General features: G+C 35.9%; 3 protein-coding genes across 3 annotated transcripts; 1 reads left to right on the forward strand and 2 right to left on the reverse strand.

The window, feature by feature from the left end:
• Nucleotides 1–2,447: 2,447 nt before the first annotated feature.
• Nucleotides 2,448–7,113, reverse strand: LOC140154191 (uncharacterized). The gene is made up of 8 exons (XM_072176798.1): nt 7,073–7,113; nt 6,556–6,663; nt 6,050–6,085; nt 5,785–5,832; nt 5,463–5,621; nt 4,997–5,032; nt 4,034–4,081; nt 2,448–3,358 (listed from the first exon to the last, which is right to left on the reverse strand). Exons 1-8 carry the CDS (start codon nt 7,079–7,081, stop codon nt 3,230–3,232), a joined length of 573 nt encoding a protein of 190 aa, XP_072032899.1. The 5' UTR covers nt 7,082–7,113; the 3' UTR covers nt 2,448–3,229.
• Nucleotides 7,114–12,484: 5,371 nt separating this feature from the next.
• On the reverse strand, nt 12,485–16,796 carry LOC140154139 (transmembrane protein 145-like). Its single transcript, XM_072176746.1, has 9 exons — nt 16,683–16,796; nt 15,694–15,756; nt 15,178–15,309; nt 14,877–14,954; nt 14,272–14,373; nt 13,748–13,922; nt 13,110–13,181; nt 12,829–12,981; nt 12,485–12,618 (listed from the first exon to the last, which is right to left on the reverse strand). The coding sequence occupies exons 1-9, from the start codon at nt 16,794–16,796 to the stop codon at nt 12,485–12,487; spliced, it is 1,023 nt and encodes a 340-aa protein (XP_072032847.1).
• Nucleotides 16,797–19,242: 2,446 nt separating this feature from the next.
• LOC140154141 (transmembrane protein 145-like) lies at nt 19,243–27,417 on the forward strand. The gene is made up of 18 exons (XM_072176747.1): nt 19,243–19,356; nt 20,287–20,364; nt 20,735–20,866; nt 21,104–21,181; nt 21,694–21,795; nt 22,145–22,319; nt 22,897–22,968; nt 23,093–23,245; nt 23,449–23,527; nt 23,689–23,858; nt 24,392–24,548; nt 24,862–24,982; nt 25,412–25,534; nt 25,789–25,866; nt 26,275–26,382; nt 26,856–26,891; nt 27,108–27,155; nt 27,319–27,417. The coding sequence occupies exons 1-18, from the start codon at nt 19,243–19,245 to the stop codon at nt 27,415–27,417; spliced, it is 1,923 nt and encodes a 640-aa protein (XP_072032848.1).
• The last annotated feature ends 465 nt before the right edge of the window (nt 27,418–27,882 follow it).

The raw sequence follows: 27,882 nt of genomic DNA on the forward strand, positions 1-27,882 counted from the left end.
TTATTTACTAAAATGCACCATCTATTAAATTCCTGTAATACAACATGTACAATGTATAGGCCTAGTGTATTTGATAACAAATTTGTTTTTATTTTTGATTGGAATTTTGGTTCCATTACACGATTTCATATATATAAAATATGTTTGGGCATGGCGGGATTAGTATATGATTAAAAATAGACATACTCTTAGGCCCCCTTTTTTTTAATGTTTGTACATTATTAATATTAATATCTATGTACAAAATGCAAACGAATGTATAAATATTTGATTGTTTTGTAAACATTAAATTTGATGTTTACTCATAATTATGTCTGGAAAGTCATGGAAAAACTACTAAGGAGTATCGGTATTTAGTTTCCTGGGAAAGTGGATCAGATGGGCAGTGGTGAGTAAAAACATTCGCCCCAAATCTTTATTTGATTTTTATTTTTTTATGAATTTATTAGGTCTACTGGTAAAGTGCAGAAAAAAACCTTCAAACGCACTCTATAGGAGTTTTCATCAGCAGCAGTAGAAATTTCTCTTGCATAGATTTTCTGGTGACCTCGCTTGGATTTAGCAAACAATGAACCGTCAGGATTATAGCGCGTTATTTAATCTGATTCAACTCGTCGTGGCACGTGTATTTATTGCACGTGTAATACTTTTTGACGTCACGAAAAGTATTGTACATACAATATTGTACGTACAATACGGAGTCTGAAGCCCGCTTTAACCAGGTTTAAGTATTGCAAAGGTCGAATCATGTTTGTTGTGCAGCATAACTGCACTACCGCACAGCAGTCGACAGTATACAAATACAACATGTTTTGAGGGGAAGTAGTCAAAACTACTGGTCCCGAGGTGTTGGATGATTTGACTACTTCCCGACGCGTCAGCGGAGGGAAGTAGTCAAATCATCCAACACCGAGGGACCAGTAGTTTTGACTACTTTCCCGAAATAAAACATGTTGTATTTGTTTTACTATACCTCATAAATATTTTCACTATCACGGTAAAATCGTAAACAAACGTCAACATACACCAGTCAACGTGCCGGCCAGCATGGTAAATAAGCTTAATATTTAGCTTACCTGATTTTATTGGAGGATTTCTGTTCAATCAATTTACATTTTGACTTAAATTATTCTAATTTTCTTTTTAACATTCCATAAAATAGCATTTTGTTTCATAAAATGTCAAATTCGCGTGTAATTATCCATCGGTAATCTCAGCAAAATAACTGCAGCAGACGCCATTTTCACGATAAACACGTAAGCAGAATTACCGTTGTGCAGCATAATGCTACGTCTGAAGGAACGGCGACGCGCGGGGTCGAGACACCGTGTGGTAGTAGGGTGCGGAAGTTTTTATTATATCCCTCATTAATAGGCCTATATTCTCGTTCATTAATTGGTTAAACGAGTGTATGTCATCAACACCCTCATCAGCAGTAAATAGCATTACCAAGTATGTCATCCACACCCTCATCAGCATTAGATAGCATTACCAAGTAGGCCTATGTCATCTACACCCTCATCAGCAGTAGATAGCATACCAAGTATGTCATCTACACCCTCATCAGCAGTAGATAGTATACCATGTGTGTAGTTATTTATACCTTCATCAGTAGATAACATACCAAGTATTTCATCTACACTCTCATCAGCAGTAGATAGCATACCAAGTATGTCATCTATACCCTCATCATCAGTAGATGGCATGATATACCAGGTATGTCATCTACACCATCGTCAGCAATAGCTTGCATTACAAGTAGGCTTATGCCATTCAAATCATCAGTAGATAGCATACCAAGTATGTTATTTACACCCTCATCAGCAGGTAGATACCAAGTATGTCTCCTACCCCCTTATCAGTAGTTGCTGGCAGGTATCTCATCAGTAGTAGATAGCATACCAAGGACGATGCTCATAACCCATTATTTACATTAGCCACACCCTAAGCAACAGTAAATGCTAATACAAATGAGCTAAATACGACCACAGCAAATAAATATTCAACAAAATCAACATCTTATGGAATTGTAATGTTTAGATATGATGAATATCCTTTTTAATCGACATGTAAATAATTATATGTATCATTCAGGGGGCACAACACTAAATCAATGCGCCATTTGTGTAAACCTAATGAGTTCAGGTAAAATACAGAAACTTTTAGAGGTCTTTAGACTTATTAATCAGAAAGAGTGGCGAATTATAGCTTAAATGAAAGTGTAAAGCTTATACATATTATTTGAGTCGCCTAAAGTCGCTTTTTTATAATTATTGAAAAAACAGGTCCGCGAATTAAAAATGGCAGAATCGGGTTTGCAGTCTTGAGAGCATGTCAAAAACAGTGAGGGCGCTGTTCTCAGCCTCGTAGCGGGAAAACGAGGTGGAAGGACCCCCATACATTGAAACATATGTTAAACTTGTATCGATTTGCAATCGACTGGTCATCATAAAATATTTTAAAAGTAGCCCAAAAGGTCTCAAAATGAGGTGTTTTTACACGTGTTTCAATGGGAAGATTATTTAGTGGTGTGCGCCCTTCACTATCTCCCCTCTCTGGAAGGGGCCTGGTATAATGATATATCTTCCAACCTTTGTATACTAAATTATCACGTAATATCTCCTTTTAAATTACCAAAGTATGAAAAGGTTTATCAATTATTGAAATTGTGAATTAAATGCTATATTTAAAAATGTAAAATCTAAATGCATGTTTTAAAATTACCAAACTATGATTTTTTATACTGGGAAAGCAGAAATTTAAAAAAATGGAAGTTTGCATCCGATATCCTCGTCAAATCAAACTCCCTGTGGCCAATGATTAGTCAGCAATGCATAAATAGGGTGACGCCTTCTTTAATTATGCTATGCTTAACCAATCACAGGCAGTGAGAGTTTGATTGACAGGGACATAAGATGCAAACTGGTTTTTTTAAATACTGTATTTGATTTGAGTATAATTTGAAATTTTTTTTCAGATTAATGAGAACCAAAATAAAAACGAAGTAGGTTTAAAAAATTATCCTGAAATCCTGGAAAAAACTTAAATATCTGAATTTGTTTTGTACTGGTGGGGAAGATAGAAAAAATCTTGAATTATATACCCTGAAAACTTATATTCTGGGAAATGATTAAGAAATAAAATAAAAGTATAAACTAATGACAAGGTTGGTACAAACATCATTATACCAGGCCCCGATCCCATTTTCCCACTTAAGATAAAAACAAAATTATTCAATTGTAATAGTAGTGAATGATGATGATTCTGAAGCTGGTTCATGAGACTGTTGAAGTCCCTGGGTTTTAGCATTGTCTTCTTTTGAATCTTGTCCTGAGTTGCTCTGTGCCTGAATGGATGCCTGTAAGGTGGGAAATCAATCAATATTGCGAAAATGTTTTTAAGTTATATGCTAATTTGCCATAAATCCAGTCTGTTCATCATTAATTTCTGAATCAAATTCTTGCATTTTCCGTCGGTGAAAAAACCCTCCATATGAGAACTTTAATTTCACCTATAACTGATTTCTTTTGCTCTTCTCTAGAAATATCACCTGATAATTATATAACTATTAACCTGCTATATCATGCACATTCGAATGTTTGTGCTCAACAACTGAATTCAAGAAATTAAAGGAGGATTTCATGATCCTAGCAACCTCTTTTTATGACATTTTTCAGTAGATATCCATGAAATAAGCGTATTCCCAAAATTCCAGTTGATTCTGATTTTGCGTTTGCGAGTTATGCATGATTATGTGCATTACACTGCTCCATAGGCCACTATTGTAATTTTGTTCTGGTATACCAGAACGAAATTCAAATTTGGCGATATTTTTGCTAAACGAATTAATTTGCAAAAAATATTTGGTACATAAACATTATGTAGCCAGAGGTTTCCAGTGGTATAAAAATCTCAACTTTTTTTTGAGAAAAGTGGGGGGATGAGGCTGTGGATCACGAAATGCCCTTTTAAGAGTATCTTTACTTTTAAGTAATATTGACAATTAAAATTGTTAAGATTATTAGTCTCTTACCATAATAGAAGATGCAACAAAAATGGAGAAATCCTTGCAAGCAGCAGGCTGGAAAGAACATAATAATGATGAAGATTATTGTGGGGGAACTGATGATGATGAATACGAGGATGATGATTCTGATGACGATGATAATAATACTGGTGATAATTGTGATTTATAAATAATAATCCTAGATCGCATATATCTACACATCACTGTTTATGTATGTACACTAAGCCAAAAAAAGAAACTTGTAATTTTTCACAGGTCATATCTTAAAATCTTGTCCATCAAAATTAACCAAAATTACATACAGGATTACTTCAATACTCTACTCTAAAAACATGTCAGTAACCAAGTAGTTGTCCACCTGACACAACAGCAAAAAGTTAAAAACATTAAACAGAGTCAAAACAAACTTACCAACATCATCATGTCACATTTCAGTGCACATTTCTCTTGTGTCATTGAAACAAACATCTGTTTAACGATTCTCACAGATATCTTTTGCTGGGTGCCAATTATTGGGCTGTGAATGTGGTCCAGCATGCGTGCAAGTGCATGGTGGACATAACCGTAACTAAAGGACTTCATTATTTGTTTGGACATGTGACATGATGATCCTGGTAAGTTTGTTTTTGACTCTCCTTAATGTTTTTAACTTAATGTTGTTAGAATTGTTTGCTGTGACCTGTGATTCAAGATGCTGTTCTCACAGATCTGTTTTTTGCTGGGTGCCAATTGGGCTGTGAATGTGGTCCAGGAAGCTGTACCATATCAGTGCATTTTGCTGTTGTGTCAGTTGGATAACTGCTTGGTTATTGACATGTGTTTAGAGTAGAGTATTGAGATTTAATGTATTTACATGATAGTTGCGGGTGTCTTGGCTATCACTCACAATCAAACAAAATGCATCCAAAATTGAACACAGACAATGTGCTAAATGGCATGGTAGCAACGAAATGTTTTGTTATGCATTACCTGTGTAATTTCTGCGGATGGTGCAACTGCTGCATTCTAAGATAAGAAAGAATATAAAGTGAATTTTACATCATTAATATTATTTTGCAGTCATGTCATCAGAAGGGTTAAACTAGAGAGTCAAGACCCCAAATAGCTGGTTAGGGAAATCCGTAAATGATGGGCGCAGTATCAAAATAATGTGTCCCAATTTAAAAAAAAAATGCAGCAATAATAATTTAATAATGCACTCTCGGGGTAAGCGTATGTTGATGAGCACCTCTGTAACAAGCATCCATAAATTTGCAATTTCCCTGTAAATTTCAACATTCTTAAGTTTTACTAATTATAGTAAACAAAAAGAAATATTTCCATTCTTATACATAGGTCTGTATTTATATCCGAAGAAATTGCCATCTCAAATGATAACCAAAAATAAAGATATCTCATTTATTTACAGGCCCTAGTATGTATTTTTCATTATTACCTGCACCAGTTGTGATTCATGTGCTATCCGTGCTTTTTTGATTATCTGTGGTTTTTTGGCTATCTCAGGTTTTTTGACTAGCTGTTGTTCATGGACCAGTTGCTGTGGTATAGGACCAGATGCCAGAACGATGTTTGAGTCAGTCCTTGGTACAGGGAGCTGTAGCAAGACAAATTCAATAGACAACATGATAACTGTTGAAATGTCACATGATAAACTGATAACCTGTTATAATTATGCATATTCTTACAATGTCAAGTTACCGGAATTGATTAAACTAAGATTTGTCCTTTCTTTGTTGATAATATTATTAGCCCCTTACCATAATAGATGAAGCCAGGAAAATGGAGAAATCCTTGCAAGCAGCAGGCTGGAATGAAGATAACAATTTGATGATGATTTTAATAATGATGAAGATGATTATAATGATACTAATGGTAAGGAGAGTGGTGATGATGACGATGATGATGAAAATAATATTTCTGATAAATTAAGATTTTTTAATAATTTTGATACCAATGATTTATTAATAATCTATAGAACGGTGAATTCAAAGTTATCTATGATAAATTAGGGAACTGCATTACCTGTGTAATTTTTGTTGACGGCGCAACTGGTGCATACTAAGATAAGGAAGAACAAAGTGAGTATTTCACATCATTAATTAAGCAGTCATAACATTAGAGAGATAAAACTTTCATTCACAGCCATTAAGAAAAGAAATTATTGAAAAAGCCTGAAATTGAACAATAACTGGTGTCTTTATGCTGAATATTGAGCAAGAATTGCACACTCAGCCCATAGGTGTTGTTATTGAACAATGCAAATAGCCTTCTGGAGATATATGACAGACACAAATAAGTATGGGGGAGCTGCATTAAGTGAGTATATAGTCGTCAATTTCCGCATTGTACACACTTTAAATACTCCTTTTGTGTGCACATAATTATTATTGAAAAGACTTAAGTATGCACTTGGAATTGAAGGATGGAATACGTGGATAGAAGAACCACTTTTTACAGGCATCGCCTAATGTCCAACAGTATTACATGTAATACTGTTAGAATTAAAATGTATTTATTATGATTGTTACCTGGACATTCTGTATTTTCTTGGCCACCTGGGCTGTCTGTTGTTCAGGGGCTGCCTGCTGTGGCTGTGGTACAGGGCCAGTTGCATAGAAGATCTTTGATACAGGGAGCTGTAGCAAGTCAACATTAGACAACTTGATAAATAAAATAGCCAAACAGTGTAATCTAACTTTTTTCCATACAATACCAGTGATTCTAAATTTAATATTGCTAAACAGCACATAAATCTTACATTTGTTTTCATAATAATATGGTACGCATTTTATCATGTTTATTCTCTGATATATAGAACAGGGATCAGCCGCCATCACACTGCTAACTAACCCTGTATGCAGGTATTTTCAGCTTACTTATGCCGAATCACCAGAATTCATGAGTAACTTGAATTTAACAAACGGACGAATCGGTATTCAGCGTTCTGCCAAGCTCATAACAGTATAAACATATCACCTGTGATTGTAAGTTTAATATTACAAGAATTATTCATGGAAGCATACATAAATAGAGCAAATAACTTACATCACACATGGGAACAGGTTTGCCAGGCTGGACTTTCTTGGTATCTGTGAAGAAATTGTTATATTTTGGACGAACAGGCTGTAATGATAAAAATGACACACAATATTATAGAAATTAAAAAACAAAATGTAGCTCATGCATTAAATGTGAAAAGAAGGAAGCAAAGCAAAACAAAGCAAAAAGAAGCAAATAGTATGTATTGATTTATATACATATACTGTTGCAACATGAAAACACATAAGATTGAAAATATTTTGTCCTGGGTTTCATACGTGTCTGTTCAAACTTTGTCAGAAAAAATGGGAAGGATTGTTTTAAAATGTCAGCTTACCTTTGCTGTAGCAGCTGTCTCACATTCATGAACGACTTTGTTCTCCACTTTTCCATCAACAATGACACTGTCGAAGTATTTGTCAGGCGTGTCCTCTACGTCACTTATCTGTAGGATGCCAACCTGTTATGGTACACACAAAAAACAGCAGATTCTAGTCAATCAAACCAAGTCTTTCACAATCTCTGTATAGTCCACATTTGGGGCTGTTTCATCATGCATTGCAAAATATTATCATCCAACAGTCCAATGAGAATGTTTAATGCAGCGTGTATACCATTTCAAAACTTTTTGGAAGAATTAAGTGGTATCATTACACTTTGAAGTCTAATGTCTAGTCTGTGACATATTGTTTTTAATCAAGTTAAGCAAACTTGTTGTGAGCATTCCAAGAATTTAATAAATAAAAGGCATGTTCTCGAAGACTACAATTTTCTTTTTACATGTTACCAAAGGATCTCTCTCCATGATCATAACATGCTGGGATAGCATGGCAGTATTGTAGAAAGTTTTGTTTTCAAAGAGAACTGCATGAAATCCTCAAACTCACCTGGTTGGCTTTCATGTGATAGGGGAACAGGGTGTTGTAGCTTTGAGGAAAGAACAAAACCAGCCAGAATACATGTCCAGAGAGAATCACGGTCAGGTGTGCACAGTGCACTATTTGGGCCCTGAAAACCAAATCAAAGACACACTGATATTCTGATGCTGAGAATGAAATGATCTGGCAAAACATTACAAGAGCTACATGTCACTTACATTATCATTGTTTATTGTATTTCTTAAATTTGCAATGGTTATTCCTAAACAACACCAAAAATTTTGCCGAGCACTTTTTCTCCCTTAGAGTTGGTCCACATGTAAGCAATAGTGTTGCCTTTGTGGTTTGGTAATATCAATTAAAACCATTTTTAAATGCGATAAGCTACTTTTTTTGCCGAATAGTAATTCAAATTATACCCGATAATGACTCACCTTGAATATGATGATACAGCGCTGTTGGTAATCCAAATCATTAATGGTTCGCTCAAAAACCAAACCAAAAAGAATAGGCCAAAGTAGCAGTAAAAGCGCCCTTTACCCGGGTAATGTTTTACAGAGATGGTGGAAGCGTAAAGCACCCAAGCAAGACCTGTAATCATGGAAATTGTGACAAGTTGTTTTACATCATGTTTTCAAAAATGTTCTCTGAATGTTATAAAAACGTTTTTATGCCCTTTATATAAGCTGACATTTAAACCTTTTTTTGTTTTGTAAAACGTTATGTGTTTGCTGTGTTGGTTTGTACATAACTTACAAATGTGTACCAAAAATACAAAATTTGTACATCCGTACACACTGAAAACACATACAATTGAATGGCAGAGCAACTTGATCAGATTTTCTAAATTTACAATCTCACTTGTTTCCTTACCAAAGATATTTGTTTTACGTCATGTTTTCACAATGTTATTAAAACGTTTTTACGCCCTTTATATAACCTGACATTTGAACCTTTTTTTTTTTTTTTTGCAAAACGTTGTGTGTATGCTGGGTTGGTTTGTACATAACTTACAAATGGGTCCCAAAAATACAAAATTGTACATACACACTGAAAACACATAAAAATGAATGGAAGAGCAACTTGATCAGATTTTCTAGATTTACAATGTCACTTGTTTCCTCACCAAAGATATTCAGTCCAATTCCAGCATATGCTGCAGGAGTCTGGTTCACATTGAAGTAGTCCCTGTCATCAGCTAATGCATGTTGGTAGAGGTATTGGACTGCAGAGGCGATGGTGAGCAACACCATGACAATGGTGATCTTGATGCATCCAGAGGTAGAGATCTTGCCCTACAGTGCCAAACAGATATAAATTATCTTTAAAAAATAAGTTTTCAAAGAATCATTTATTTCAACATGTAAAAGTTGCAAAGTGTCAGGATTGCATAACAAGTCACCAAGAAATTAAGGTCAAGTTAAAATTATTTAATTCCATTTGAATTTGGATTTGGAGGATACCTTCTCTTAAATAACAGTATTGCGAACCACCAGCATACATAACTCGATGTAGAGAGTCTTTCCTATTCAGAGGAAATATTGCAATTACACACCTTATTGCCTTTTAACAATAACCATTGACACTAGCACATATCAGAGAAGATGTAAGAAAAGGATGGAGAACAGAATTATATCCTTGAGATAATCCCGTAGGTAATCCTGTTGCACCTATCATAGTCCTTTATTCTCAAGTGGTGGGTTAACCAACAGTTAACAATGAGAGGAAATTCCTGAACCTAGTTCAGTTGGGGATGATTTGAAGTGACCGCCAATTATGACCATTTGATATTTAATACCAGCAATGTGAAAAAAAAAAAAGAAATAATGTAGTGCCAAAATAATGTACCCTTTTACGGAAGGAGCAAAGTTTAACAAGTTATAACTCCGCTTCTGAAGTACGAATGTCAGCGGCGAATGTCAGGTTATTATTTCCCAGTCTTTAAAAAAAATTGCAGGCAGAGGTGGGAATCGATCTCGGTACCTCCCGGTTAAACAGCACTGTACAAGACCACTAGACCAACTAAATATCTGTTGTGAGATGTGTGACATTAATCTTTGATATTGCTTAATGGAACAAATCGCGGAATTAAATCAGTAATAAAAGAAATAGATTCTTATATAGCGGTCAAATTAGATAAAAGGGGAAATATTTGTCCCTGCTCAAAAGAAAATATAGGTTAGAAAATTATCAAATAAATTTAAATTACAAATTGAGATTTTATATTTCTTTCTTTCACGAAGCGACATTATCACAGACAAACACTGTATAAGCTAAAAACTCGACTCTCATCACTAGATGCTGTCATTTAGCTCAATGGTAGAGCATCAGATTGCTGATATCAATATCGTTGGTTCGAGTCCTCCTGCCAGCAATGGTTATATTTATGATTTTAATGCTACGCTAAAATTTGTTCAATTTTTTCGTTTATTTATTTATTTATTTATTTATTTATTTATTTATTTATTTATTTATTTGTTTTTGTTTATTTATGTAAATAATTTGATATATTTGAAAGAGGTATTTGAGCAATTTTATAATATTATGGGGTCATTTTTAACCCCCACCCCTCCCAACTTGCCAAACGCACAACACCTATGAGTTTGCATCATACATGTCATCATTAGTCACGATTATGCACTTTCAGTTTCCCGCGCGTTTGAACGGGAATTGGATTGCGTACTTTTTCGATGTCTAGTGAGCAAATTTTTTCATTATTTTGAGAAAATGATGTCAAATTTTCTATTCTATATTGTTTGGTAATAATGTCTTTTGCCAATAGTATGTTTAAAGTTGTAATTTTGTGTTTTTGATCGCAAAGATCGGATATTTTCGTTCCCGATTCGAATTCTGAACCCTTCGCAAGGGTGCCGATTTCGGCAGAACTTTGACGATAATTTTGCCTTTTTAGCCATATTATAACATTTGCTGAGGAAGACGCCCTCACTGAATTTTTAAAATTCCTTTTTTACACGATTAAATTGTACTTTATTAAACCAATATACCCTGCAAAAATCAAGACTCTAAGTGCTGTAGTTTTGTCAAAATCCGTGATTTTGAATTAAAGGCTGATTCAGCGCTTTATTATTACGATGGAATTATTAGTCGAACGCATACACGATGTTCATAACACACAGTACGTCACGGCGTACGGGACGGTGATATACACAACAAAGGGTCGTACCACAACATGACCGAAGGAGTGGTACGTATTGGCGACATGTGCGCTGGTAGTAAATTCCAATTTTCTTTGCTTTGCCGTATTTGTTCGGCTCAAAAATAAAAGGGATATATATCTGAAAGCTAACATTTTATGGCAAGGAAATGCTAATCTATTTTGTTTGAAAATGTTATAATATTGCTTTAATTTTGTTTCAACCGAGTCTTAAATTATCAAGCACAATACAGTTGGTACCACATTTATATTGATGAAATTTTAAAGATTTTTTTTCAAGTTTCTAACCGGCGCAAATCGTTAAGTGTGTATTTCCCATTGACATCCAAAATGGCGTAAGCCAGTCCTCAATATACATAGGTACGGCGTATATAGGAGTGGCAAGCGAGTCTATGTCATCATCATAAAAAATTAAAATTCAGGTCCCACAAAAATACAGTAATTGTGCAAAAGAGGACATAAATAATTTCTTTCTGCAACCATAATGGGCCGCAATATATCACTAACCGCATAGTCCGAGGCAAGGTTCATTATTGTCAGGGTTAGGGTCTTAGGGTTAGGGTCTTATGGTTAGGGTTAGGGGTTAGGGGTTAGGGTTAGGGGTTAGGGTTAGGGTTAGGGTTAGGGTTAGGGTTAGGGTTAGGGGGGTTAGGGGTTAGGGTAAGGGTTAGGGTTAGGGATTAGGGTTAGGGTTAGGATTATATTCGTATTTATTATACTAGTAATAGTATATTGTGTGTATGCAGTTTATTCCGTAATCAATAAGTATCATAAACAAACACCTTTCTGGCACAACGAATCATAGCACAGTCGTGTAGGCATTAGACTATGGATACAAAGGTTGTGGGTTCGAACCCCAGGTAAACCGTTATAGAATTTTAATTCTATCGATTTCTTTTTATTTGATTAAGTAAGAGGAAATAATAATGGTAATAAACTCGTGTTATATCTAGCCTCATAGGCCTATTAATTACATGTATGTACTATGTGTTATCGCATTGTGGCCCATTATGGTTGCAGAAAGAAATAACGCACGCCGGCAACTAGACTAGCCTACTATACAAAAAAATAGTATCAAATCTTTCCTGCTCAATCAATATAATACTTGCAAATAGATCATAGTTTACTAATCTAATCCTGTAATATAGACCTGTTATATCACCTGTATTTGCATGTAGAGTCTATACATGGTTTGTTATGGTAGGGATTAGTGTCCGATCTCTGTAATGTAATGTAAATGAAGCATATTGATATGCAGGAAGAATCGATCAGGGCGCTATCTATTAGGGAAAGATAAACACTATTCAAAATATCAATAGACAAGAAGAAAGGGATGTAGAGATTTGTAATTGAGTCATGCATGATTTAACAGAAGGTTCTTTCCAATTCCCAAACGTAATGCATTTGGCCTAATTTGTACCTTGTCAATGTGAATCCTTTGGCGATAAGGATCGAATCCAGGATGAATGTCAGCTTGGAAATCGTAGACAAAACATGGCCTGTGGATGAAGAAAATATAGAAAGGCATTCTATAGGCATTGAATAGAAATACAAAATAATAATGCAAGGAACAAAATAAAAAAGTAATAGAATAAAAAATAAAGGGAAGGTACACGAATGATAAGCTATCAGCAAATGCTGGCGTACCGTATAACCTTTATTACAGTCAGTCTGCAACAACAAAGAAACTGAAGTCTCAATATTCTCACCAGTAGTTTCAAGCCACTCCAGTGACATGTATCCAGTCCTCGCAAAATTCATCTGTGATACCACCAAGCATACCATACCAATGAACTGCGCAACTACACTCCAGAAAAATAGCTGAAAAGTTGAATGCAGCATTCGGCGGCTCTTCAATGTGGCTATTAAAATATGAAGAGACAGAAATTATAGTTAATACTCCCATCCTTAGATGTGTGGGATAGTTGTAAATTGATGAAAGTTCACTATGCTTCATAAAGCATTGTGTTTTAGGTTTAAAGGTACTTACATCGGCAGATGAACAACACGATAATCACTCCGACGTAGAGGCTCAGATAGGCAATGTTAGTCTGCAATATGACTGATGAAAACAAACAAAACAATTAAAAAAAGAAAACAAAGATTTTTCATAATATTAATTAATTTATAATAGTATGCACTTGAGGTAGAGTGTGAGTTAATGTGCAATCTTCTTTCATTGACTGTCTCTCTTACGCCCTTCCCTCCACCTCTCTAATGAATTTGGTACAACTTTGCAATTAGTAAATATGCTGGGGAAGTTGTAGAGGCCCATGTGTCTAATTGTAAATTCACACATAAAGCAGTACACATGAACACTGTTGACTTGTTGTCACCGTTAACTGTTAACACTGCTAGCTGTTAACACTATTAACTGTTAACTAACTGTTAACACTGTTAACTGTTATTAACACTGTTAACTGTTAACACTGTTAACTGTTCTTAACACTGTTAACTGTTAACACTATCTATTAACTGTTAACACGGTTAACTGTTTACACGGTTAACTTTTAGCACTCTTAACACTGTTAACTGTTAATAGTGTAACACTGTTACTGTTAACTTTTAATGTGTGCAATGACATTTATCATTCAATTTTTAATCAAATATTTTTTTAACAAGACTTACTCTTCTCATCTGCCGAGAAATGTCTTGTCAAGAACGCATCCCCATTGGTCATATTAAACTGGTAGGAAAGTTCTATTCCTGGTTTGCTGTAACTGCCACAATTCTGGATGGTGATATACCACCATCTTGGCCATTCGTAGTCCTTCCAAGTTCGGTATCCTTTGCAGCTGATATACTGATATGAACATGAATATCAAGTGGTTAGACAAAATTGTTTTGCTAAATTATGTCCTTAATAATATGTGAGCCTGAGATTTTAGCCTGTTAATAATACATCTATACTTTATTCCTTCCACTGTATAAGAATCTACAGTAATTATACGGTACCCTGCCTAATGTTATTCTGTAAAACAATGATAAAGCCTTTTGCTGTGGCTTCTGAACTTCACTGTTTTCTCATCTGTTTCCTTTTGTTCAAAACCTTCAGTTCTAATCCTATTTAGGCCTACCTTTAATATCGATTGCCATTTTAATACATTAAATCAACTTACTTAAAAGTGAGCATAAAAGTTATTTCTACTTACCGGGATGCCATTTTCGATGGTTTCTGTACACCCGTTATCCGTTGACAGTGGAATCATGACCATGCCACCATCACTTGCAATTTGCTGTTTTTCAGCGCACGTCTAAATTGAAATAATTATGATAAAATTAATAGATTTATTCTTCTGATTAGTATAATTTCATTAGGGTCCTTTTTCAGCCAAATCCTTAGACGTTTAGGGTTAGTAATATTATTGTTTGAGTGAGTTTGCACTAATTTGATAACAATCACCACTATTTAATTGATTCTTGTTACTTTTGTGCATGTTTTCTTCAGTAGGCCTATCTATATGTCTGCAACATCAAAAAGACACCTTGGGTATCAAATTAGCTCATTTCCCTGTTTACGCCACTTAGGGTATCAATATAGATATTTCAAAGTTGACGCCATTTAGGGTATGGTTTTTGCATGTGCTACGCCATTTAGGGTAGGATTTTGCACGTGTTTCGCCATTAAGAGGGTGCAATTTGGTTATGTGAAAATTCGCCATTAAGGGTGCATTTCAGAGGTGTTCAGACGCGGGTGGGAGGCACCTTTATGTGAGAGTGACCCCCGGAATAATATGTAGGCATAAAGATAACTTACCAACTTGTCCTCGTTTTTCCGGATATATGGCCATTGGTCTGGGTTAGCGTTATAGATTACTATGCGATAGTAATCATTCTACAGATAAATAAACAAAAATGACTGTTCGCATTAAGGGCTCGGATAGCGACGTTTTCACGTATTTCTTGTGGAACCTGAGAGCACATCAGACATATCAAAATGCATATTGAAAACAAGGAATGTCCTTCTGATATCATTTATTTTTACTATTTATTTATTTTCTAATTAAATAACATTCAACATACAAACTGTTTAATAAACAGCTTAATTATAGGCCTACCTTATGAGATACGGTTTTATCACTTTCACCGGCATGCTGGCGATGGTCATTGACATCGATCATGGCATCACCCTGGTCTACAGATACGGTACTATGAGATGTAGCCGTTGGCTCACTGTTGTCATCTATGAACTGTGAAGTAGAGAGATAATGATAGTGGTGATGACGATGATGAAATGGAAGTCAATGTAATCATGACGGAATCAACGATAAAGAGCCGGTCAACTTCCCACACTCTGTTCAAAATGCCAGGACAAATATTGACCAAATAGGCCTAATCTACTTTTATTTTTTATTTTTTGGATGTATCTAGAAAGGATACAATTCAACATGAGAAATAATAGGCATGTCTTGTTCTACTACTAATAAAATACTAATAAACTGCATTCGCATCTGAAACAACTGCAAATAAAGTCTGTTAGAAAGAAGTGCCGCCATACACGATGGATCAGTCTTACAAGTGGATTGGTTTTCTCAAGTGAAAACAAAAAATATTACTTACTTTTTTTTTTTTACCTCGTAGGTGAATCTCGCTTCGAGGCTAGGTTCGAAGACGAAACGTGACACGAAAAAGGTGTCCTGTAAAAAGACAAAGGAAACATAAAAAAGTTTCAGGGGGTAGCACTCATAAATACGTAGGCCTATCCCCAAGGTAGGGGTACCATTGGGGTTATAGGTAAAGTGTTTGGATAGTTGAAAATAAAGGAGGGGAAGCATTTATAGACGATTAGGGCACACAATCCTATTAGGCATATTTGAAATATAATCATTATGCAATCAAATGGCTTAGAAAAATAAAGTCACAACAGATAATCTAGAGTTTGGGGAAGGGGATAACAATTTCGGGGCAAAGGCGAACAATATATTTCGGTTGTATCATTTTGTTAGAAACTGTGTTTAAAGTCGACGAGCTTAATAACAATGTGTACGTGTATACATGTAAAGGCCAAAAATCTGATGTTTTCCACAATTTTGGCCACATGACCGAGGTGAATTTGGTCAAAAACGGACACCGGGGGGGACTTTTGATGTGTCAGCGCAGCGGGCACTCCCCACCCCTCCACCACCACCACCGCTTGCTCATGTGCTACGCTACTGGGACCGAACAATCCTTGGACACCTCCGAATTGATGCAGATGTATCAGGATTTAGGCCGACTCGTGAAGATAGGATTGCCGGGAATTATTGTATTACTATAGGCTAAAAAAAACCCTTTTATTTTCTCAAATCTATTTTGTTTATTTGTTTGTAGGCCTATGTCTGTTTGTTTGTTTAAACAGTTGCCTCGTGCATGAATATATTGTTTTGGGTATGATTTAGGCATATGCCGATGCAATGAGGAATAAAAGTTGGTTAGGCCTATTCACATGTGCTGCCGTGCCCTCGCCAAAAATGCGAAAGTTTATCAAATAGGCCTAATTAACCGAATGATCAACATGATGACACCTTCCTAACTATATGACATCAACAAAAGTGGTTATTTAAGAAGTTACAGATTTACTCACCAACTTCGTGCCGATCTCACCGGTAACTGTGCGGGCTTCTACTCGCACAACTGCTGCACTCAGCAGGAAAACTGCTGGAGCAAATATCATCATCAAAAGTCGAAGATGGACCATTTTGTTGATCCAACTCTGCTCAAAGGCTCGATGTTGTAAGCCTACTATTCTTATTATAAAACGTTAAACGCAAATCGGTTAAAATCTGTCAAACAGAATCAAGAAAACTGATCCTTCGCAACAGATCAAAACTATCGCAACTCACTTCAACTCCTCCTCTACAACAAACAAACCGCACAAATCGTCGCCATGGACGTTGGCAAGACGCGTTACTGTAGCAGCGCGTATTATGATCGCGCCATCGCGCGCAAATAATGATCTCCAAGGAAAGTACGCCGTTTTTGACGCGAATTTTGACGCCCAAATTCCTGGACGCTTCTGTGCTGGCATTGAATGGCTGCAAGATGTTATAAATAGGCATACATGATAGGCGTACGTCTGCAAAATTATTGACTACTTATCGCTTCGTTTTCTTAGCAAATTTTATAGATCTGTAGTTCGACCAAGGCAGTATAGCGGAATGAACATTATTGTCAAAATGAACCACTTTTTGTGACATATTGGGATACACTGAATGGTTGACCTGATTGACAGCCGCACACCCTCCACTTTACCCCATCAAAATGCACATTTTAGCATCAGGTAAACGCTTGTGTTTTTTTCATTAAGATAGGCCTATTGAAATTAGGCATTCTAAATCGACATAGGCCTATTTGCGAAGAAATCATCAAAAATATGTTGAATTAGTCTCGAATGTGGAACAGGCCTTACGTTTGAGACGAATTCGACAGCTTGTTGATCGTATCTTCGGAAATGTACCGATTTGGAACTCCTAATATCATTCGATATCGAAATTTTACGTGACTATGGATTTAAAAATCTGTATATATAGGCTATACCAGTAACCCGCTGTATAAAATGTTAATAGTTCCATAAGGAATTAGTCACGTTTACAAGAAACAATGTGTTCTTTTTGCATGAATGCTTGAAAGGGACGACATAAAATATTAAGATGTACCGAACAAATATTGCTAAAAACTCACGTTTTTGGGATTTTCTTCATAACTGTTGTTTTTACACCAAATCTATATTTATATTAAGATTCATTGATGTCTTGCCTTTATAAAAATGTATACTTTTATATGTCTTGCGCGAATAATTACAAAGTTATTGTACTTTTACTACATGCATGTCTGAGAGTACACAGCTACCTTAATGAAGATAACATTCAGTGATAGAGGTGGTGTTATCTACTGAAGATAGCATTCAGTGATAGAGTCCGTGCTATCTACTGAAGATAGCATCCAGTGATAGAGTCTATGCTATCTACTGAAGATAGTAGGCCTATCCAGTGATAGAGTCCATGCTATCTACTGAAGATAGCATTCAGCGATAGCATCAAGTGATATAGTCCGAGCTATACTGAAGATAGCACCTTATCCCCGGACCTTATCATAATCTGCTGGGGCTGGTACCAGTTATTCTAAAAAATTAAAAGCAGGTGAGCCGATATTTGGAAAATAGAATTCTTTAAAATCTACGTGTAACGCAAAATGTCGTCCCTTTCAAGCATTCATGCAAAAAGAACACATTGTTTCTTGTAAACGTGACTAATTCCTTATGGAACTATTAACATTTTATACAGCGGGTTACTGGTATAGTCTATATAATACAGATTTTTTAAATCCATAGTCACGTAAAATTTCGATATCGAATGATATTAGGAGTTCCAAATCGGTACATTTCCGAAGATACGATCAACAAGCTGTCAAATTCGTCTCAAACGTAAGGCCTGTTCCACATTCGAGACTAATTCAACATATTTTTGATGATTTCTTCGCAAATAGGCCTATGTCGATTTAGAATGCCTAATTTCAATAGGCCTATCTTAATGAAAAAAACATGAGCGTTTACCTGATGCTAAAATGTGCATTTTGATGGGGTAAAGTGGAGGGTGTGCGGCTGTCAATCAGGTCAACCATTCAGTGTATCCCAATATGTCACAAAAAGTGGTTCATTTTGACAATAATGTTCATTCCGCTATACTGCCTTGGTCGAACTACAGATCTATAAAATTTGCTAAGAAAACGAAGCGATAAGTAGTCAATAATTTTGCAGACGTACGCCTATCATGTATGCCTATTTATAACTTCTTGCAGCCATTCAATGCCAGCACAGAAGCGTCCGATTTTGAACGGGAATTTGGGCGTCAAAATTCGCGTCAAAAACGGCGTACTTTCCTTGGAGATCATTATTTGCGCGCGATGGCGCGATCATAATACGCGCTGCTACAGTAACGCGTCTTGCCAACGTCCATGGCGACAATTTGTGCGGTTTGTTTGTTGTAGAGGAGGAGTTGAAGTGAGTTGCGATAGTTTTGATCTGTTGCGAAGGATCAGTTTTCTTGATTCTGTTTGACAGATTTTAACCGATTTGCGTTTAACGTTTTATACTAAGTATAGTAGGCTTACAACATCGAGCCTTTGAGCAGAGTTGGATCAACAAAATGGTCCATCTTCGACTTTTGATGATGATATTTGCTCCAGCAGTTTTCCTGCTGAGTGCAGCAGTTGTGCGAGTAGAAGCCCGCACAGTTACCGGTGAGATCGGCACGAAGTTGGTGAGTAAATCTGTAACTTCTTAAATAACCACTTTTGTTGATGTCATAGGCCTATAGTTAGGAAGGTGTCATCATGTTGATCATTCGGTTATTTGATAAACTTTCGCATTTTTGGCGAGGGCACGGCAGCACATGTGAATAGGCCTAACCAACTTTTATTCCTCATTGCATCGGCATATCCCTAAATCATACCCAAAACAATATATTCATGCACGGGGCAACTGTAACAGACATAGGCCTACAAACAAATAAACAAAATAGATTTGAGAAAATAAAAGGGTTTTTTTTAGCCTATAGTAATACAATAATTCCCGGCAATCCTATCTTCACGAGTCGGCCTAAATCCTGATACATCTGCATCAATTCGTAGGTGTCCAAGGATTGTTCGGTCCCAGTAGCGTAGCACATGAGCAAGCGGTGGTGGTGGTGGAGGGGGTGGGGAGTGCCCGCTGCGCTGACACATCAAAAGTTCCCCCCCCCCCCCCCCCCCAGGTGTCCGTTTTTTGACCAAATTCACCTCGGTCATGTGGCCAAAATTGTGGAAAACATCAGATTTTTGGCCTTTACATGTATACACGTACACATTGTTATTAAGCTCGTCGACTTTAAACACAGTTTCTAACAAAATGATACAACCGAAATATATTGTTCGCCTTTGCCCCCGAAATTGTTATCCCCCTTCCCCCAAACTCTAGATTATCTGTTGTGACTTTATTTTTCTAAGCCATTTGATTGCATAATGATTATATTTCAAATATGCCTAATAGGATTGTGCGCCCTAATCGTCTATAAATGCTTCCCCTCCTTTATTTTCAACTATCCAAACACTTTACCTATAACCCCAATGGTACCCCTACCTTGGGGATAGGCCTACGTATTTATGAGTGCTACCCCCTGAAACTTTTTTATGTTTCCTTTGTCTTTTTACAGGACACCTTTTTCGTGTCACGTTTCGTCTTCGAACCTAGCCTCGAAGCGAGATTCACCTACGAGGTAAAATTAAAAAAAGTAAGTAATATTTTTTGTTTTCACTTGAGAAAACCAATCCACTTGTAAGACTGCTCCATCGTGTATGGCGGCACTTCTTTCTAACAGACTTTATTTGCAGTTGTTTCAGATGCGAATGCAGTTTATTAGTATTTTATTAGTAGTAGAACAAGACATGCCTATTATTTCTCATGTTGAATTTTATCCTTTCTAGATACATCCAAAAAATAAAAAATAAAAGTAGATTAGGCCTATTTGGTCAATATTTGTCCCGGCATTTTGAACAGAGTGTGGGAAGTTGACCGGCTCTTTATCGTTGATTCCGTCATGATTACATTGACTTCCATTTCATCATCGTCATCACCACTATCATTATCTCTCTACTTCACAGTTCATAGATGACAACAGTGAGCCAACGGCTACATCTCATAGTACCGTATCTGTAGACCAGGGTGATGCCATGATCGATGTCAATGACCATCGCCAGCATGCCGGTGAAAGTGATAAAACCGTCTCTCGTAAGGTAGGCCTATAATTAAGCTGTTTATTAAACAGTTTGTATGTTGAATGTTATTTAATTAGAAAATAAATAGGCCCCTAAATAGTACAAATAAATGATATCAGAAGGACATTCCTTGTTTTCAATATGCATTTTGATATGTCTGATGTGCTCTCAGGTTCCACAAGAAATAGGCCTACGTGAAAACGTCGCTATCCGAGCCCTTAATGCGAACAGTCATTTTTGTTTATTTATCTGTAGAATGATTACTATCGCATAGTAATCTATAACGATAACCCAGACCAATGGCCATATATCCGGAAAAACGAGGACAAGTTGGTAAGTTATCTTTATGCCTACATATTATTCCGGGGGGGGGGGGGTCACTCTCACATAAAGGTGCCTCCCACCCGCGTCTCAACACCTCTGAAATGCACCCTTAATGGCGAATTTTCACATAACCAAATTGCACCCTCTTAATGGCGAAACACGTGCAAAATCCTACCCTAAATGGCGTAGCACATGTAAAAACCATACCCTAAATGGCGTCAACTTTGAAATATCTATATTGATACCCTAAGTGGCGTAAACAGGGAAATGAGCTAATTTGATACCCAAGGTGTCTTTTTGATGTTGCAGACATATAGATAGGCCTACTGAAGAAAACATGCACAAAAGTAACAAGAATCAATTAAATAGTGGTGATTGTTATCAAATTAGTGCAAACTCACTCAAACAATAATATTACTAACCCTAAACGTCTAAGGATTTGGCTGAAAAAGGACCCCTAATGAAATTATACTAATCAGAAGAATAAATCTATTAATTTTATCATAATTATTTCAATTTAGACGTGCGCTGAAAAACAGCAAATTGCAAGTGATGGTGGCATGGTCATGATTCCACTGTCAACGGATAACGGGTGTACAGAAACCATCGAAAATGGCATCCCGGTAAGTAAAAATAACTTTTATGCTCACTTTTAAGTAAGTTGATTTAATGTATTAAAATGGCAATCGATATTAAAGGTAGGCCTAAATAGGATTAGAACTGAAGGTTTTGAACAAAAGGAAACAGATGAGAAAACAGTGAAGTTCAGAAGCCACAGCAAAAGGCTTTATCATTGTTTTACAGAATAACATTAGGCAGGGTACCGTATAATTACTGTAGATTCTTATACAGTGGAAGGAATAAAGTATAGATGTATTATTAACAGGCTAAAATCTCAGGCTCACATATTATTAAGGACATAATTTAGCAAAACAATTTTGTCTAACCACTTGATATTCATGTTCATATCAGTATATCAGCTGCAAAGGATACCGAACTTGGAAGGACTACGAATGGCCAAGATGGTGGTATATCACCATCCAGAATTGTGGCAGTTACAGCAAACCAGGAATAGAACTTTCCTACCAGTTTAATATGACCAATGGGGATGCGTTCTTGACAAGACATTTCTCGGCAGATGAGAAGAGTAAGTCTTGTTGAAAAATATTTGATTAAAAATTGAATGAGAAATGTCATTGCACACATTAAAAGTTAACAGTAACAGTGTTACACTATTAACAGTTAACAGTGTTAAGAGTGCTAAAAGTTAACCGTGTAAACAGTTAACCGTGTTAACAGTTAATAGTGTTAACAGTTAACAGTGTTAAGAACAGTTAACAGTGTTAACAGTTAAACAGTGTTAATAACAGTTAACAGTGTTAACAGTTAGTTAACAGTTAATAGTGTTAACAGCTAGCAGTGTTAACAGTTAATATTGTTAACGAGTCAACAGTGTTCATGTGTACTGCTTTATGTGTGAATTTACAATTAGACACATGGGCCTCTACAACTTCCCCAGCATATTTACTAATCTCTATTGCAAAGTTGTACCAAATTCATTAGAGAGGTGGAGGGAAGGGCGTAAGAGAGACAGTCAATGAAAGAAGGTTGCACATTAACTCACACTCTACATCAAGTGCATACTACTATAAATTAATTAATATTATGAAAAATCTTTGTTTCTTTTTTAATTGTTTTGTGATTGTTTTGTTTGTTTTCATCAGTCATATTGCAGACTAACATTGCCTATCTGAGCCTCTACGTCGGAGTGATTATCGTGTTGTTCATCTGCCGATGTAAGTACCTTTAAACCTAAAACACAATGCTGAAGCATAGTGAACTTTCATCAATTTACAACTATCCCACACATCTAAGGATGGGAGTATTAACTATAATGTCTGTCTCTTCATATTTTAATAGCCACATTGAAGAGCCGCCGAATGCTGCATTCAACTTTTCAGCTATTTTTCTGGAGTGTAGTTGCGCAGTTCATTGGTATGGTATGCTTGGTGGTATCACAGATGAATTTTGCGAGGACTGGATACATGTCACTGGAGTGGCTTGAAACTACTGGTGAGAATATTGAGACTTCAGTTTCTTTGTTGTTGCAGACTGACTGTAATAAAGGTTATACGGTACGCCAGCATTTGCTGATAGCTTATCATTCGTGTACCTTCCCTTTATTCTATTACTTTTTTATTTTGTTCCTTGCATTATTATTTTGTATTTCTATTTAATGCCTATAGAATGCATTTCTATATTTTCTTCATCCACAGGCCATGTTTTGTCTACGATTTCCAAGCTGACATTCATCCTGGATTCGATCCTTATCGCCAAAGGATTCACATTGACAAGGTACAAATTAGGCCAAATGAATTAAATAATTTTAACTTGACCTTAATATCTTGGTGACTTGTTATGCAATCCTGACACTTTACAACTTTTACATGTTGAAATAAATGATTCTTTGAAAACTTATTTTTTTAAAGATAATTTATATCTGTTTGGCACTGTAGGGGCAAGATCTCTACCTCTGGATGCATCAAGATCACCATTGTCATGGTGTTACTCACCATCGCCTCTGCAGTCCAATACCTCTACCAACATGCATTAGCTGATGACAGGGACTACTTCAATGTGAACCAGACTCCTGCAGCATATGCTGGAATTGGACTGAATATCTTTGGTGAGGAAACAAGTGACATTGTAAATCTAGAAAATCTGATCAAGTTGCTCTTCCATTCATTTTTATGTGTTTTCAGTGTGTATATGTACAATTTTGTATTTTTGGGACCCATTTGTAAGTTATGTACAAACCAACCCAGCATACACACAACGTTTTGCAAAAAAAAAAAAGGTCAAATGTCAGGTTATATAAAGGGCGTAAAAACGTTTTAATAACATTGTGAAAACATGACGTAAAACAAATATCTTTGGTAAGGAAACAAGTGAGATTGTAAATTTAGAAAATCTGATCAAGTTGCTCTGCCATTCAATTGTATGTGTTTTCAGTGTGTACGGATGTACAAATTTTGTATTTTTGGTACACATTTGTAAGTTATGTACAAACCAACACAGCAAACACATAACGTTTTACAAAACAAAAAAAAGGTTTAAATGTCAGCTTATATAAAGTGCATAAAAACGTTTTAATAACATTCAGAGAACATTTTTGAAAACATGATGTAAAACAACTTGTCACAATTTCCATGATTACAGGTCTTGCTTGGGTGCTTTACGCTTCCACCATCTCTGTAAAACATTACCCGGGTAAAGGGCGCTTTTACTGCTACTTTGGCCTATTCTTTTTGGTTTGGTTTTTGAGCGAACCATTAATGATTTGGATTACCAACAGCGCTGTATCATCACATTCAAGGTGAGTCATTATCGGGTATAATTTGAATTACTATTCGGCAAAAAAAGTAGCTTATCGCATTTAAAAATGGTTTTAATTGATATTACCAAACCACAAAGGCAACACTATTGCTTACATGTGGACCAACTCTATAAGGGAGAAAAAGTGCTCGGCACAATTTTTGATGTTGTTTAGGAATAACCATTGCAAATTTAAGAAATACAATAAACATTAAACAATGATAATGTAAGTGACATGTAGCTCTTGTAATGTTTTGCCAGATCATTTCATTCTCAGCATCAGAATATCAGTGTGTCTTTGATTTGGTTTTCAGGGCCCAAATAGTGCACTGTGCACACCTGACCGTGATTCTCTCTGGACATGTATTCTGGCTGGTTTTGTTCTTTCCTCAAAGCTACAACACCCTGTTCCCCTATCACATGAAAGCCAACCAGGTGAGTTTGAGGATTTCATGCAGTTCTCTTTTGAAAACAAAACTTTCTACAATACTGCCATGCTATCCCAGCATGTTATGATCATGGGAGAGAGATCCTTTGGTAACATGTAAAAAGAAAATTGTAGTCTTCGAGAACATGCCTTTTATTTATTAAATTCTTGGAATGCTCACAACAAGTTTGCTTAACTTGATTAAAAACAATATGTCACAGACTAGACATTAGACTTCAAAGTGTAATGATACCACTTAATTCTTCCATAAAGTCATGAAATGGTATACACGCTGCATTAAACATTCTCATTGGACTGTTGGATGATAATATTTTGCAATGCATGATGAAACAGCCCCAAATGTGGACTATACAGAGATTGTGAAAGACTTGGTTTGATTGACTAGAATCTGCTGTTTTTTGTGTGTACCATAACAGGTTGGCATCCTACAGATAAGTGACGTAGAGGACACGCCTGACAAATACTTCGACAGTGTCATTGTTGATGGAAAAGTGGAGAACAAAGTCGTTCATGAATGTGAGACAGCTGCTACAGCAAAGGTAAGCTGACATTTTAAAACAATCCTTCCCATTTTTTCTGACAAAGTTTGAACAGACACGTATGAAACCCAGGACAAAATATTTTCAATCTTATGTGTTTTCATGTTGCAACAGTATAAGTATATAAATCAATACATACTATTTGCTTCTTTTTGCTTTGCTTTGGTTTGCTTCCTTCTTTTCACATTTACTGCATGAGCTACATTTTGTTTTTAATTTCTATAATATTGTGTGTCATTTTTTTATCATTACAGCCTGTTCGTCCAAAATATAACAACTTCTTCACAGATACCAAGAAAGTCCAGCCTGGCAAACCTGTTCCCATGTGTGATGTAAGTTATTTGCTCTATTTATGTATGCTTCCATGAATAATTCTTGTAATATTAAACTTACAATCACAGGTGATATGTTTATACTGTTATGAGCTTGGCAGAACGCTGAATACCGATTCGTCCGTTTGTTAAATTCAAGTTACTCATGAATTCTGGTGATTCAGCATAAGTAAGCTGAAAATACCTGCATACAGGGTTAGTTAGCAGTGTGATGGCGGCTGATCCCTGTTCTATATATCAGAGAATAAACATGATAAAATGCGTACCATATTATTATGAAAACAAATGTAAGATTTATGTGCTGTTTAGCAATATTAAATTTAGAATCACTGGTATTGTATGGAAAAAGTTAGATTACACTGTTTGGCTATTTTATTTATCAAGTTGTCTAATGTTGACTTGCTACAGCTCCCTGTATCAAAGATCTTCTATGCAACTGGCCCTGTACCACAGCCACAGCAGGCAGCCCCTGAACAACAGACAGCCCAGGTGGCCAAGAAAATACAGAATGTCCAGGTAACAATCATAATAAATACATTTTAATTCTAACAGTATTAATACTGTTGGACATTAGGCGATGCCTGTAAAAAGTGGTTCTTCTATCCACGTATTCCATCCTTCAATTCCAAGTGCATACTTAAGTCTTTTCAATAATAATTATGATACCAGTGTGCACACAAAAGGAGTATTTAAAGTGTGTAAAATGCGGATATTGACGACTATATACTCACTTAATGCAGCTCCCCCATACTTATTTGTGTCTGTCATATATCTCCAGAAGGCTATTTGCATTGTTCAATAACAACACCTATGGGCTGAGTGTGCAATTCTTGCTCAATATTCAGCATAAAGACACCAGTTATTGTTCAATTTCAGGCTTTTTCAATAATTTCTTTTCTTAATGGCTGTAAATGAAAGTTTTATCTCTCTAATGTTATGACTGCCTAATTAATGATGTGAAATACTCACTTTGTTCTTCCTTATCTTAGTATGCACCAGTTGCGCCGTCAACAAAAATTACACAGGTAATGCAGTTCCCTAATTTATCATAGATAACTTTGAATTCACCGTTCTATAGATTATTAATAAATCATTGGTATCAAAATTATTAAAAATCTTAATTTATCAGAAATATTATTTTCATCATCATCGTCATCATCACCACTCTCCTTACCATTAGTATCATTATAATCATCTTCATCATTATTATAATCATCATCAAATTGTTATCTTCATTCCAGCCTGCTGCTTGCAAGGATTTCTCCATTTTCCTGGCTTCATCTATTATGGTAAGGGGCTAATAATATTATCAACAAAGAAAGGACAAATCTTAGTTTAATCAATTCCGGTAACTTGACATTGTAAGAATATGCATAATTATAACAGGTTATCAGTTTATCATGTGACATTTCAACAGTTATCATGTTGTCTATTGAATTTGTCTTGCTACAGCTCCCTGTACCAAGGACTGACTCAAACATCGTCCTGGCATCTGGTCCTATACCACAGCAACTGGTCCATGAACAACAGCTAGTCAAAAACCTGAGATAGCCAAAAACCACAGATAATCAAAAAGCACGGATAGCACATGAATCACAACTGGTGCAGGTAATAATGAAAAATACATACTAGGGCCTGTAAATAAATGAGATATCTTTATTTTTGGTTATCATTTGAGATGGCAATTTCTTTTCTGTTTTTTCGGATATAAATACAGACCTATGGAAATATTTCTTTTTGTTTACTATAATTAGTAAAACTTAAGAATGTTGAAATTTACAGGGAAATTGCAAATTTATGGATGCTTGTTACAGAGGTGCTCATCAACATACGCTTACCCCGAGAGTGCATTATTAAATTATTATTGCTGCATTTTTTTTTTAATTGGGACACATTATTTTTGATACTGCGCCCATCATTTACGGATTTCCCTAACCAGCTATTTGGGGTCTTGACTCTCTAGTTTAACCCTTCTGATGACATGACTGCAAAATAATATTAATGATGTAAAATTCA

This window comes from Amphiura filiformis, chromosome 6 (assembly GCF_039555335.1).
Source record: "Amphiura filiformis chromosome 6, Afil_fr2py, whole genome shotgun sequence".
NCBI lineage: Eukaryota > Metazoa > Echinodermata > Ophiuroidea > Amphilepidida > Amphiuridae > Amphiura > Amphiura filiformis.